At 34.5% G+C, this 13,911-nt stretch overlaps 2 protein-coding genes across 5 annotated transcripts in view; both read left to right on the top strand.

The window, feature by feature from the left end:
• Nucleotides 1-5,027: 5,027 nt before the first annotated feature.
• LOC119602703 (E3 ubiquitin-protein ligase RNF220) lies at nt 5,028-8,082 on the top strand. Its single transcript, XM_037954354.1, has 2 exons — nt 5,028-5,598; nt 6,929-8,082. The coding sequence occupies exons 1-2, from the start codon at nt 5,236-5,238 to the stop codon at nt 7,853-7,855; spliced, it is 1,290 nt and encodes a 429-aa protein (XP_037810282.1). The 5' UTR covers nt 5,028-5,235; the 3' UTR covers nt 7,856-8,082.
• Nucleotides 8,083-10,496: 2,414 nt separating this feature from the next.
• The window catches only part of LOC119602700 (protein winged eye), a 74,992-nt gene continuing 71,577 nt past the window's right edge, over nt 10,497-13,911 (top strand). For 2 of the 4 annotated variants that reach the window (XM_037954351.1, XM_037954350.1), the window contains exon 1: nt 10,497-12,846. In XM_037954351.1, the coding sequence (XP_037810279.1) occupies nt 12,159-12,846 (688 nt within the window). In that variant the 5' untranslated portion in view covers nt 10,497-12,158. The remainder of the gene's footprint in view (nt 12,847-13,911) is intronic. The other 2 variants (XM_037954349.1, XM_037954348.1) reach the window with 2 other exon arrangements.

Genomic DNA, 13,911 nt, shown 5'->3' with positions numbered 1-13,911 from the left:
GGGACTACCAAGGCCACAAAAGCCAAGGTAGCAACCCCAGTGCCGGTTATGCACGAGAGAACTGCGAACAAGATTTCGGGTTCTCAAACGGCATCACCCAATGCCACTACGGCGAATAGTAAGACCCCTAGGCACGTTACACCGGCAAAAAGGGCCTTCTTACAACGGCACTCCGCCGCCAAAATTCTAGCGCGCTTAGCTGGCAAGCCAGTTGAGTCGCTAAATAAAGAGGACAAGTCATCTCTAGAATGGGCTAAGGGAAAATTGGCCGTTCTGGAGAAGAGTCTCCCCTCACGTCTAAAGACGCGCCTAAACGGAGGAGGATAATCTTCAGGGCCAGCAGCCCGGGACAAAACTTCCGAAACCTTTGCCCCCCAAGCCGCATGACAGGACCCTCGGTGAAGTGGTTGAGAACCAATTCACGCGTGTTGTCATCGACAGGGGTGACATAGATAGCGCTATGTCTCCATCTAGATGGGACATATTGCGAAAAAAAGCTGATGGGGGTGTTCTGGGAAGTTCTTAAACAGAACCCTGGTCCCCCACAGTGTGAGGACGGCGGTTGGTTTCACAATAGAGTGAAGCTAATGCAACGAGTGCTCAGTTTTGCTCCTGAAGCAGGCTGTGTCGCTGATAAAGGATCCGTGGGAAGGCGCTATGCTGGAAGTGGTCTCTGTGGACGAGAAGCCCTAGATCCACCGCCATAATTCCTGCGGAACCACACAAAAAGGCTGCGATACTGGAACTCCTACCTTCCAACTCAAGACTGGAAGGACGTTAGGGTTTCTCAACCTGTAGGCAGCTCCAGAAGGATTGTTGTGATCTTGAAGCAAGAGTAACTGGCGCCACTTCGCGAGAGACAAGGGAAGGTCTACTACGGTTTCGAGTCGATCTTCCTTCATGTCTACCGAGGCGATGACAAGGGACTATTGGAACAGGATGATCCCGATTCTGACCAATCCGCTGCGGATATGTCTTGCGACGAGACTGACCTTTCGCTGAGTCTATCAACTTCTAAGTTGGTTAAGGAGGGGCAAGAGTCAGTTGACGAGTACGATGTCCTTGCCTCTGACAAGGAGGACGCCAACGTCACAATGTTGCGAAAAGACAAAAAAGGAGATGGTGAGAGTAACCCAAATTAATCTCCACCACACCAAAGCAGCCTCGGCTGCACTGCTCCTCCGAATGGGCGTAAGTGGGAAGGAGCTCGCCCTAGTCCAGGAACCATGGATTCACCGAGAAAGGGTGAGTGGGCTAGGCATGAAAAACTATAAGCTACTGTACGCAAAAGGATCTGGTAAGATTCGATCCTGTATAGTAGCCAAAAGCAGTCTCAACATCTTCATTCTTTCTGATTTCAGTGATGAAGTCACCGTAGCAGCCATATGGGAGACCAGTGTAGGTGCTATATTGGTTATTTCGGCGTACATGGCTCACGACCACAGCGACCAGCCACCAAACAACCTGGTCTGTAGATCCATAGAGATTGCAAATTCGAAGAGTATGGCGATGTACTGATCATAGATAACCGATCGGATATAGCATTAACTTCTGCAGGAGCTGCCAGTATGAAGAGGAAGAAGAGAGTATAACACACTTCCTCTGTCATTGTCCCGCCCTAGCTGATCACAGAATGGGTCTGCTAGGTAGCCATTTTCTGCATGACTTAGCGGATCTATCGAAGGTCAATATCCGAAAGATAGATTCCTATATTCGTGCGACAAACTGGTTCGGTTTAGGAAACCAGAGTGATTAGGTCGAAGTGAACTAATACGCTGACCGTTTTCTCTCGTTTCAGGTATCACAAAGGTATCAAAATACTGGTCCCAAGTGTGTCGCCAGTGATGACATCGCGAGGACGACCTGCCTACCTAACCTAAATAAAAATGGAATCCGAGAGATTTTTAAGTGGGATTTTGTATATAATTTATAATAATAAAATAGAGGATGCACAAAACTTGTGTGAGAAATTATACGGGGATGGAAAAAAAAAATTAAAAAATTTAATTTGATTAATTTTAAAAAATTAAAAACATATCCTTTCACCAAGTTTTATGATGATCGGCCTATATTTTCCCAGGAATTTATTTTTGCCGCGTATAATAATATAATAAAATTTTGAATAATCTAATAAATTAAATAATTATGTTTGTGTTTTTGTGACTTTTACGTTCAAATAACAATTCAATTTGCAGAACACCAAATTCGGTTTTAAAAGTTTATCGGTTTTAGAAACCGATTCCACTTTCAGAACAGACAAAACTATCAAATGTGTTCCCCAGCCGTAAAAGAAAAAATAAGTATGTTAGGGATAATGAGAACCAGAACAACATCAATTCAGAAATTCTTCGCATACAATCGGGAAGCTGCATGTGCAATTTTGTGTTCAGATTTAATATTATAGAAAATTCGAAAAGTATTAGTAAAAGAACAAAAAATTACCAAAAAGTTTCCTTTTTAAATTTTCGTTCAATCAGGATACTGCTTGTTTAATTTTATGTTTATATATTCAATATTTTAGAAAACTCATAAAGTACCAGTTGAAGTACGAAAAAGTACCAAAGTAGACCTCTTTTATCTAATTTCATGTTCCTAAGTAAAATATTATAGAAAATCCTAAAAGTACCAGTTAAATAAGGAAAAAGTACCAGATAATAAATACTTCATTTTAAATTTCTATTCACTCAAGCCCCTGATTGCTTAGTTTCATGTTTCTAGGTTCATTATAATAAAATATTTAAAAAGTACCAGTTGAAGAACGAAAAATTACCAAAAGGTCAAATTTTATATGTTCGCATTTACTCTGGGCTCTTTATTATTATATTCATGATTCGATTTTAATATAGAAAACTCAAAAAGTACTTGCTACCGGGGTTCCAAATAACTCCCTATTAGCATATTTATTGTTTCTAAATCTAAAAATTTTATCTAAATTGACACATTCATGTCTGTTCTGTAAATCGATTCTTTTTCAAAACCGAGAAGCTATTAGAACCGAATTTTTATTTGAACGTTAAATTCAGAAAAATAAACATATTTAAATGAAAAAGAGTCTAAAATGTCCATAGCATTCACATTTAGTTACAATTGTTTATTAGAATAAAATTAAATTCCATTTACTTTCGACTAGATCTGTGTACTCGATTTTAAAACGAGAACAATTATGAGAACTCCTTTTTAAACGAGAAATTTAGTCGGATTCGGTTTACAGAACAGACAGGATTGTGTTTGAATAAAATCAAATTTCCCCCTTTTACCCCCTTTCGTTACTTTTTCCTACCCATTAAAGTAATAAAGTTTGTATTCCAAAAAGGTGCAACAAATTTAAGCGGAATTTAGCCGATGATTGTGTTTTTCAGTAATGGATTTAAGAGCAGTTAACTTTATCAGTACTGCAAACTTTTCAGCCAAGTTCAAAAAAATTAAAATGAGGATTTAAAACAATAATAATATTGATAAAACAAGTTAAAAATACTAATAACATAAAAACTTAAGTCTTTCTCTCCTTCCGAATTTATTATTTTATTGTTTTTATTGATTGTGTTTTTTCATTTTTAACTAAGGTTTAATTGGAAAATAATAATGAGTTAAACTAAGATAATAAGTAACGTAAGTGATTACTGAAAAACACAAAATATAGATTAAACTATAGATAATATATATGTATATAGTAGATAGTAGGGTCCTATCTCCTATATATCTTCCAGACGATTATCTTAAGATATCTTCTTATTGTCACCATGCTGATTAACTAGCAATGTCTCTTTTTTATCGTCTAGAAGTATTGCTTGGAGGTATCTCTCCCGAAGGAGGTATCTTCCGCAACACGAATATGATTGTTGCCGTAATAAATTTTTTCTTCTAATCAATACAAATTCGTATCATTTTCGTATATTCTTGTTTGTAGAGTGTCATATTCGGCTATGCCGAATCTTATATACCCATCAGCAAAACATATTTTTTTTAATTCTACCATAATTATATCATAATGCTAAACTTTTGGAATGATGTATTAACTATAAATTGATTTTCGGAATAGGGACTTCAATGAGAGATTTGGTCAATTATGGACCAAGATCTCCATAATTTAAAGTATTTTTTTAATTCTACCATAATTCTATCATAATGCTAAACTTTTGGAATGATGTATTAACTATAAATGGATTTTCTGTAACAGGGTTATATTGCCGGACCGATCCTCATAATTTTAGGTTTCATAAATATAGGTTTCGGTTCCTAAAAAAGTTTTCTTTTTTCGAATTCCATTATTACATCTACAAAGCCATTTTTGTGCGTTTTAGACATTTTCTGAAGAACATCTCACATGGGTTTAGGGTGAATTATGCTTCGATTGTCATAAAATTTGGTAGACATATTTTCGTTTCAACAAAATTATTTTATTATCGTAAATATCGTAAAAAACGTTAAAATCAGTTTTTGAAGGTGACAGTTTGGCGCGAAAAATTGTAGCAGAATTTCTTTTCGCAGTCGGCAGAATTGATATTTTGTTCGGCGGCTAGGCTTAGTCGGCTTAAAGCCGAATCGGCGCGGGTCTCTGACTACTGCTCTAACAGAGCTGTGCCAACTAAAAATAAAGGCAGCGGCGGCAAAAACTAAAATTTTCAATGTCGGCTTAAGTTTTCACAAATTGTTGAAATTTTTTGAAAAGTAGTCATAAACTAACTATTATTAAAAGTAAAAAAAACAAAAGTAAATTCAATAATATTTTATCAATGTCAATATAAAATATCTAATTTTGATACAATGCTGTTGCTGTTTAGCTATTTTTCTATTCCCCGCTTATTTCCACACAGATACTGCTTCTTTACCTTTTTCGACAAAAAAACGTTTTATGAATGTATGGGTTTATTGTTTTTGTCTACGAATTTGAAAAACAAAACAAAATGTAAGAAATGTATTAAAACAACAGAGTTGCAATATGGGTGAAACTCTTCTCATTCAATACCGTTAAATGCAACACTGTTTGTTTTGATTGTGTTGTTTTTGTTATTGTTGCTTTAAAGCCAGCTGTCATTGTTGTTTTTTTTCTCTCGTCAAGACCAGCAGAAATTTTTTGAACCGCATAAAAAGTGGAAAAAAATCTTTAAAAATCCCAAGAATCCAAAGGAAATATAAAAGTTTGTTTTTAATTTCCCCTTGAATAAAGAATTTTTAATAGAAAACCGTACAACTGATTAAAAATAGACAATATTATTAACGTTTCTATGGCCTTAAATGGAGTCTTCTTCGACAGCCAGTTTACCCCAGATGAACAGTATAACAAACATTGCCTCATCCTCTACACTAAATGCATCACCCTCATTTGAGGATGAAGCCATGGTACAATGTCCCACATGTGATGCCAAATTACATCGTTATGAAGTGGCCAAACATTGTGAAGAAGAAATGCAACGCCTGAAAGAACTACAGACACATGCCCTCATAGAATCTCGCATTAAACCCGAAGATGATGATAGCACTCCACCGGAGGCTGACGAGGCGGGACGTTCCACGTCAAATGGACAGTCTTCATCAGAAAAACGTAAACCTTGGACTGTCTTTCAGAGAGTGCAGAGGAATCGTCAGTCACGCATGAAGGTAAGTGCACAAACGAACAAAAGTAGCAAATAGTTAAGTTAAAACTGTGTGTATGAGTATGTGTCAGTAAGTTTTCTATGGCTTCAGTTGGTTAGTTAATAGAACTGCAAAATAATGCTAGGTTTATAAAATTTGTTATGACGTGCGTAATGAAAATGCTATGAATATATACTAATTTAATTGTCATTATATTAGAGAGTCTATCTATCTATCTATCTATCTATCTATCTATCTATCTATCTATCTATCTATCTATCTATTATTAACTATCTTATCTATCTATCTATCTATCCTATCTATCTATCTATCTATCTATCTATCTATCTATCTATCTATCTATCTATCTATCTATCTATCTATCTATCTATCTATCTATCTATCTATCTATCTATCTATCTATCTATCTATCTATCTATCTATCTATCTATCTATCTATCTATCTATCTATCTATCTATCTATCTATCTATCTATCTATCTATCTATCTATCTATCTATCTATCTATCTATCTATCTATCTATCTATCTATCTATCTATCTATCTATCTATCTATCTATCTATCTATCTATCTATCTATCTATTATCTATCTATCTATCTATTATTATCTATCTATCTATCTATCTATCTATCTATTCTATCTATCTATCTATCTATCTATCTATCTATCTATCTATCTATCTATCTATCTATCTATCTATCTATCTATCTATCTATCTATCTATCTATCTATCTATCTATCTAATCTATCTATCTATCTATCTATCTATCTATCTATCTATCTATCTATCTATCTATCTATCTATCTATCTATCTATCTATCTATCTATCTATCTATCTATCTATCTATCTATCTATCTATCTATCTATCTATCTATCTATCTATCTATCTATCTATCTATCTATCTATCTATCTATCTATCTATCTATCTATCCTATCTATCTATCTATCTATCTATCTATCTATCTATCTATCTATCTATCTATCTATCTATCTATCTATCTATCTATCTATCTATCTATCTATCTATCTATCTATCTATCTATCTATCTATCTATCTATCTATCTATCTATCTATCTATCTATCTATCTATCTATCTATCTATCTATCTATCTATCTATCTATCTATCTATCTATCTATCTATCTATCTATCTATCTATCTATCTATCTATCTATCTATCTATCTATCTATCTATCTATCTATCTATCTATCTATCTATCTATCTATCTATCTATCTATCTATCTATCTATCTATCTATCTATCTATCTATCTATCATCTATCTATCTATCTATCTGTCTATAATGTTAATTCATATTTTTCTTTACAGCAACGCAATCGAAAACGACCATTGGCTCCCGAACATCCATGTCCTGTATGCAATTTACATTTCCCACAGGATGAAATACAACAACATGCCGAAGACTGCCTAAGGCGAAGCAGACGTACTGCCAATGGACGCAGTAATAGTGATGAACATTCCAGTAATGATGACGATGATGTGGGTGGTGGTGGCGAAGAGTACGAGGAATACGAATGGGCGGGACAAAAACGTATACGAGTTTCTAGTCTACTGCAGGGCGGCTATGCTGCTATAGGCATTGGCCAGCCATTGACAAATGGCAGCAGCGTGAGTAGTGGGCAACGTTTAAATGGCCACCAAGATGAGGACGAAGATGATGAAGATCTTAATGTTGATGAAGATGATACACAAATCTATGGACCAGCACAATATGGCGAAAGTGATGTTATACCATCACATATACTCAATGAAGATGAAAGTGATGTGACTTCCTACATGAGACGTTTAATAACAAACGGTTCATCATCACACACACAGTTGGTCACAAATTTAGAAAATACCCACCACCAACGCCACAATGACAACTTAAGTTCACCACAACACATCTTAGGCGGGAGTGAAATGACAACAACAACAACAACATCGGCTGTAACAACAGCTCCTGGTGTAGTAGAGACCAACACTGAAACTGCCGTCCAGCCCTCAACACCTGCTCATTATCAACAAATTATAGACTCTTTGAAGGCCAAACTAAGGCATTATGAACAGCAGCATGTTCCGGGCAAGTATAAATGTCTCATTTGTCTAGATGATTATCGTAATCCCGCCATATCGGTGGCTTGCTGGCATGTGCACTGCGAACAATGTTGGTTACGTTCCTTGGGTGCCCGCAAACTGTGTCCGCAATGTAATTTGATAACAACTCCAAAAGATTTAAGACGTATTTATATGTAAGCAAATACCTAACTACATAAATAAGTAATGTAAAATGATATTTGCTTCTTAAATTATTAGAATATTTAAATAATAATTGTCAGTTTTAACGGGTATGTTTTACACATCCATAAAGCTTGTTAGAGAGTTTATTTCACTTCACTTTTATTATGTTATATTACTATCCATTTATTTCACTAACAAGCCTTATGTACATGTTTAACTTACCGGCTACTTTTTTTAAAGCATTTCCACTTGTTATAAGTTTTAAAGTTTTGTTTTTCTACTTCTACATTTATCGTTTATTCAATTATTAGAATTTAGTGTAGGTGATTTTAATTTGCCAAAAAAATACGAGAAAAAAGAAATATTTGATTATACATTGAAACAAAATAATATTTGTTTAGCTTTTAAGTGATCAGTGCAGTTACAATAAAGATACTAACAAAGATCAATCAATATACATTAATAATACTTATGCTAAATATTTCAAATATTGGAAATTATTTCCAGAAGAGGCAAATTCCTCATAATTAGGAAAAAAGTGTAATAGTTTATTCAACTTGGAAATATTTTTATTGAAATCTTTATTTCTGTTTGTTTTACAAAAAAAAATTTTGCAACATTTTTTAGACAACTGCCAATTAAATCACAAGGCAGTTGTCTTTGATTATTGGAGTACATTTAGAAACAAGAATGTTCCCTGATAAGCGAAGACAAAAACCAGCACATTTATAAGAAACAAAGTGGAATTGAACAAAAATGTACTAAATAACATTTCAAAGGCGGCAGTGGTACCAAAAAAATTTTTACTTATATCCCTAATCTTGAACTGAAAGTCCTCTAGTTTTCCCCAAAGAAACATCATGATTGATTGCGAGACATGTCTCACAAACGGCGTCATCTGGTAGTCAGTGTAAAATTAAACTAATAAAAAGTGTCTTTGATAAGCGTACATTTAATTTTCCAATGAAACATAGATGGCACAATATTACATAATATTGTCGAAAACATAAATTGTAAGCAGAGCATAGTATACAGATGTCTTTGAGTTTCCAGGATGTCAAATCACATATGAAAAAAAAATTGACATTTATTGAAACCACATAGATATATTTTCACAAATTGTCACTAGCTGTCACCTCATCACTCAAGTTGCTATGCGAGTTACTGCGAATAAGCAGATTTGGTTGACCAGACTTTTATTTGGCGCAGCACTGTATAAAAAAATTATATTGCTGTGCCCAGCTTGAAGAAATTTCCGCTGTGCCGTTCGACAAAGGAAAAAAAGACAGTGATTTCCATTTGCGTTGGCTCTATTTCGTCTTTCATCATGGATGTGCTCACGGTTTACTTAACAAGGTACCAGCACTTGAGTTTGACAAACGAGCGGTTTAAGCCTGTATACAAGTCTCATTTATCACACATTTTATCAGAGGTTTTGGCATAATTTCACCAAGTAGAGATTTAATTATGAAGTTACTGCTTATAGATGGCAACGCAATATTTAAAGTATGAAAAACAAAAACCACTGCATAATTCTAGGATTGTCAAATTCCAATGGACCTTGAAAAGACGGCCCACCCAACTCTATAAATTCATTTCTTACCAATGCCTCAGGTGGAAATAAAGCCTACAACTTCCAGTTTACTAGACTAACAACTACCTTTAACGTACGGGAGGCCGCACTTGGATTCTATATTTGAAACAAAAAGTAGAGATTTTGCAGTTCATGAGATATCGACTTTTTAACTTTTTACAATCTTGAATTATCTACTTTTTTAGTATTAACTATTCGGTTTTTACAGTTTTACAGATTTTCAATCCGTCAATAATTGATCATATCCTCCTTATTTTCTCTTTCAGAAAATAACTTTAACGCTTATATAACAGGCTTAATAATACTAGTAATAACACTAGTAACGAAATTAGACATAAATAATTTCTATAGGAACGAAATTCACCCTGCCAAATTTGGTGAGGATTGGACTATATTTTACTTTATCCTCCATATATGGTACTCTTTAGAAAATAACATTATGGCAGAAAAATACAACACTGTTAGTGTTTTACAACCTTTGGCATTTTTATTATGATATAGAAGCCGATGCAAAATTATTGTCGGCGGCAGCTTGTTATAAAATATACAGGCGGCGGCTAAAATATTGGCTAAATCTGATCTGAGAATTTGTTTTTCAGAAAATTGTCTATATATGTATGCGTTTGTTATATAGAGATATGTCTTTATATAGGCTTGTGAGATAGAAAAGTGTCTCTATATATGTATTATGCAGAGATGATCGATATTACTTTTATTTATATTAAAAATTGTATCTAACAGCTTTTTAAAATTTACATATATGAACATAATATGATGTGGCAACTCATTTGTCTGTAAAATGTGGCAACTCAGTTCAAATTATTTTAGAAATACAAGTTTATGCATGGCATAATCGTTTACATGTTCATAGGTCCAATTATACAACTAAGCAAAAAAACGTGTATTTTGTTTTGTAAAAATATTTTCTAAATACCAAAGAAAATAAAAACAATTCAAAATTAATACATCTTGAGTTTTTGATTCGGCGGCGGCGCAGCTTGCCAAAATGTTGCCGGCGACCAGCCAACGGCGTTTTTAGCCGAGTTGGCTTGTATCTCCGTTTTTATATTGTGTCTTTCTCAAACACACTCAAACGAAAACTACATACAAAATGAAGAAGAAAGGCAAGACGGACGATATTCTAAACAAAATTAAAGATTTACGGCAATAAAACTAATAAATAAATAATTAAATTGTGCAGAATATATAAATTTAATAAGTGTTTTATAAGAAAATAAAAAAAGTTTTCGAAAAATCTAAAGAATTCATAAAGAAAATCGAATTAAAGAAACTACTAACTTGTCAAGAGAGTTAATGCAAGTGTGTGTGTATGAAAGAGAGAGAGAGGGTGATACACAGAACAAAACGGAAATAGTGCATAAAAGAAAATAAAGCAAAAGATAGAAGCAAAATAAAAAAGAAGAAAAAAATAAATAACAAAAAATATGTTGAATGGTGAAGTGAGAATGAATGAAAGAAGAAAAACTACGAAAATGTGCAAAAATAAATATTAAAACAACAAACACAATGGCAGCAGCAACAACAACAACAAACAAAAATAAATACGTAAAAAAACATCAAGGAATAACAAAAAAGCTCAATAAAATTCAAAATAAAAACAAAGAATAATTTAAAAAATAGAGTGAGTAGTTGTTGTTGAAATTAGAAGAAGAAACAAAAAATACAAAAATTAAAGAAAATAAAGGGGCAAATAAGAAAAAAGTTATTAAAACAAAAAGTGAAAACTTGAAAAGTTACTTTTTTTCTTTCGTGTTTGTATTTTTTTTGTTTTGAGCTGATGATGATGATGGTGGTCGTCGTCGTCGTAGCCGTTGTGGTCGTCGTTTTTGTGTCTCCTCTCCGTTTGAAATAAAAAAAATCCAACGTTCGTTGTTATATCGTTGTCGTCTTCGGTTGTATGTTGACGTCGTTTTTTGATTTTGTGCTTTAACAGGGCCGTCGCAATAAATTTTCGCAACATAATAGTTTTTGTTGTTGCCATTTCTTTTTTTTTATTTTAAAACTTGAAAATGTAGAAAATTCTTAGAATTAACAAAAAATACAACAAAAATAAAAGATAAAAATCATCCTTCGAAATATAAATGGTGCATAAAAAAAGTTTGTTGGTGTTTGAAAGTGTTTTTGTGTTCAAGTTAAAATAATGAAAAAAGAGTAAAGAAAAAGTTTTTAGAGCAAAAAGTGTGAAAAAATAAAGAAATACCAAAAAAAAAAAAACAAAATCCAGTCTGCTTGAGTGGCGGCCACCATTAAAAACCGTCGCCATCATTTTATGCAAAAAATAAAATGGTTCATAAATTTTATTGAAAATACCAGCAAAATGGCCGGAATTATGTCATTTCAAAAGTATTTGCACAAAGTAAATTAGAAATTTGTAGAAATTGTTAAACGATCATTATAAAAAATGTGAAAAAAGTTTTAAAAAGAAACATGTTTTAACTAGAGAAAGAAACCACCTTGTGAAAGGGTGTCTGTCTTATCTTTGAACACCCCCCTACACCCACTAAATACAAACAAATACACACATGCAAAAAGTGACAAAAACACAAACAACATACAAGTAAACAAATACACGCAGTTACAGCAAATTTAAAGAAAAGAAGAAAAAATCTTAAAATCAAAAATAATTTAATAATTAAGAGAAAAAGTAAAAAGTTAGGAAAAATAAAAATTCCTTTAATTTAAAGCAGGCCCAACAGCAAATGAATGGCATCATTTAACACCAGTAATCCTCATTCAGCAGCAGATGTGTTGAGTAACTCTTTAGCCGCCGGCGGCTCCAATACTCAACCACACAACCATCACTCCCAGCCACATCATCAGCCGCAGCCTCATCAATTTACCAATCATCAACCACCACCTCTATCCCACACTTTACACCATTCCCATCATCCCGCACAACAACATTTTGAACGCAGCAGCAGTAGTAGCAGTACTACCTCCACCACTTATCTGGTACCCGTTACTTCATCTCACTTGCCATTGGATTCATCTGCTTTCCTGTCTTCTCCCCACTTTGTGACCTCAAACCCAGTGTCGCTTAGTTCTCACTCAGCCTCTAATACATCGACTTCTTCGTATACTTTTGTTCAAATTAAACGTGAACCTTGCCAGGTGTCGGAGGTTACTACCTCCAATACAAATAATCATCATCATACTATTGGTTCTATAGCAGCAGCAGCGGCCTCATCCGCCTCCTCTTCCCTGTCGTCTTTGGCTGCTTCAACGGCTACGGGTTCATTGGCCGCTGCGAAAACTATGTCATCGTCAACCTTGACGACTCTGGTTAAAATAGAGGCTTCATCACCGAAAGTTCATGATATGGATAAAACGCATCTAAATGCACAAGCTGGCGGCGGCTGTGGAGGTGGCGCCAATATGGTCAATAGCTCAAGTAAGTTTTTATTGTTATTGCTGATGACTTCTAATTTGTAGTATTTGTTGTTGTTGTTGCACAATTGTGGTTTATGGCAAATTTCTAGAAAAACATGATTTCAATTTTATAATTTAATAAACTACACCATCATTGTGGGATGGATATAATGAAGATTATAAATATGTATTAGTTCATCACTCCCTAACGAATAAATTTTTGAGTAGATGTCTGTCGGTCCTTGTTAGTCTTTAGGCTGGGCTGATAGTCAATCCAACGAGGACGGAAGCAATAGCCGTCGGCATTGGGGATATAGATAAAGAAACTTCATTAGCTACATACATACATATAAAAGGATAGATTGGTCAGTGTTTTATTATGCTGCTTCTGATTCTTTACCTTGGCTCAGTGACACCCAGTATAGAAACATTCAAAGCTGCCAAAATTTGGTTCTAAGCCAATCACCTAAACGAGGAAATAAAGGTCTTCCCATTCAAGGAACACATCGTCAAGTTAACTAAACAGTTCCTCCTGGAATATCAGCAAAGCAGTCATCCCAACTTAATATCCAACAGTTGGTTGCTCCCGCCGAGACATGTCGCGAAAGAACTTCGTATATAAGAGGAGAACATAGATCAGTCCTGGTATAGGGCATGCAAAAAGACGCCACCAATTCTGCGATCGCAGGATATAGCATAAATGTTATACTTGTTTTTGTTGTCGACCGCTGGAATAACTACGATCGTGATGGAACGCAGGTCTATGGTCACCCATAGACCGTTCCGTCCCTTAACGAATGTCCATATTGTGGACAGGTCTCCATTATGTCCAACTCATATTCGACTGCGATGCTAATCCTACTTCACTTTATACTATGGATTTAGGAACACATCCTATTAAAATAGCCCTGGATGCCGTAAATAGATTAGGCACTAGACTGAGAGATAAAACAGTATAAGTAAAATGGCTTGAATGGAATATGGCAGCAATAGAGGTTACCTTCTATCTTGCGACAACCAGAAAGCAATTAGGGCGATCACAGCTGATAAGGTTTGGACTGTAAGAGAGGCATCTAGTCCTAAGCTC

Source organism: Lucilia sericata, unplaced genomic scaffold, assembly GCF_015586225.1.
Source record: "Lucilia sericata isolate MDLA Ls3-8-SP2 unplaced genomic scaffold, ASM1558622v1 Contig000249F_arrow, whole genome shotgun sequence".
Lineage (NCBI taxonomy): Eukaryota > Metazoa > Arthropoda > Insecta > Diptera > Calliphoridae > Lucilia > Lucilia sericata.
The sequence above is the reverse complement of the archived record's forward strand: the minus strand, read 5'-3'. Positions and strand labels throughout refer to the sequence as shown.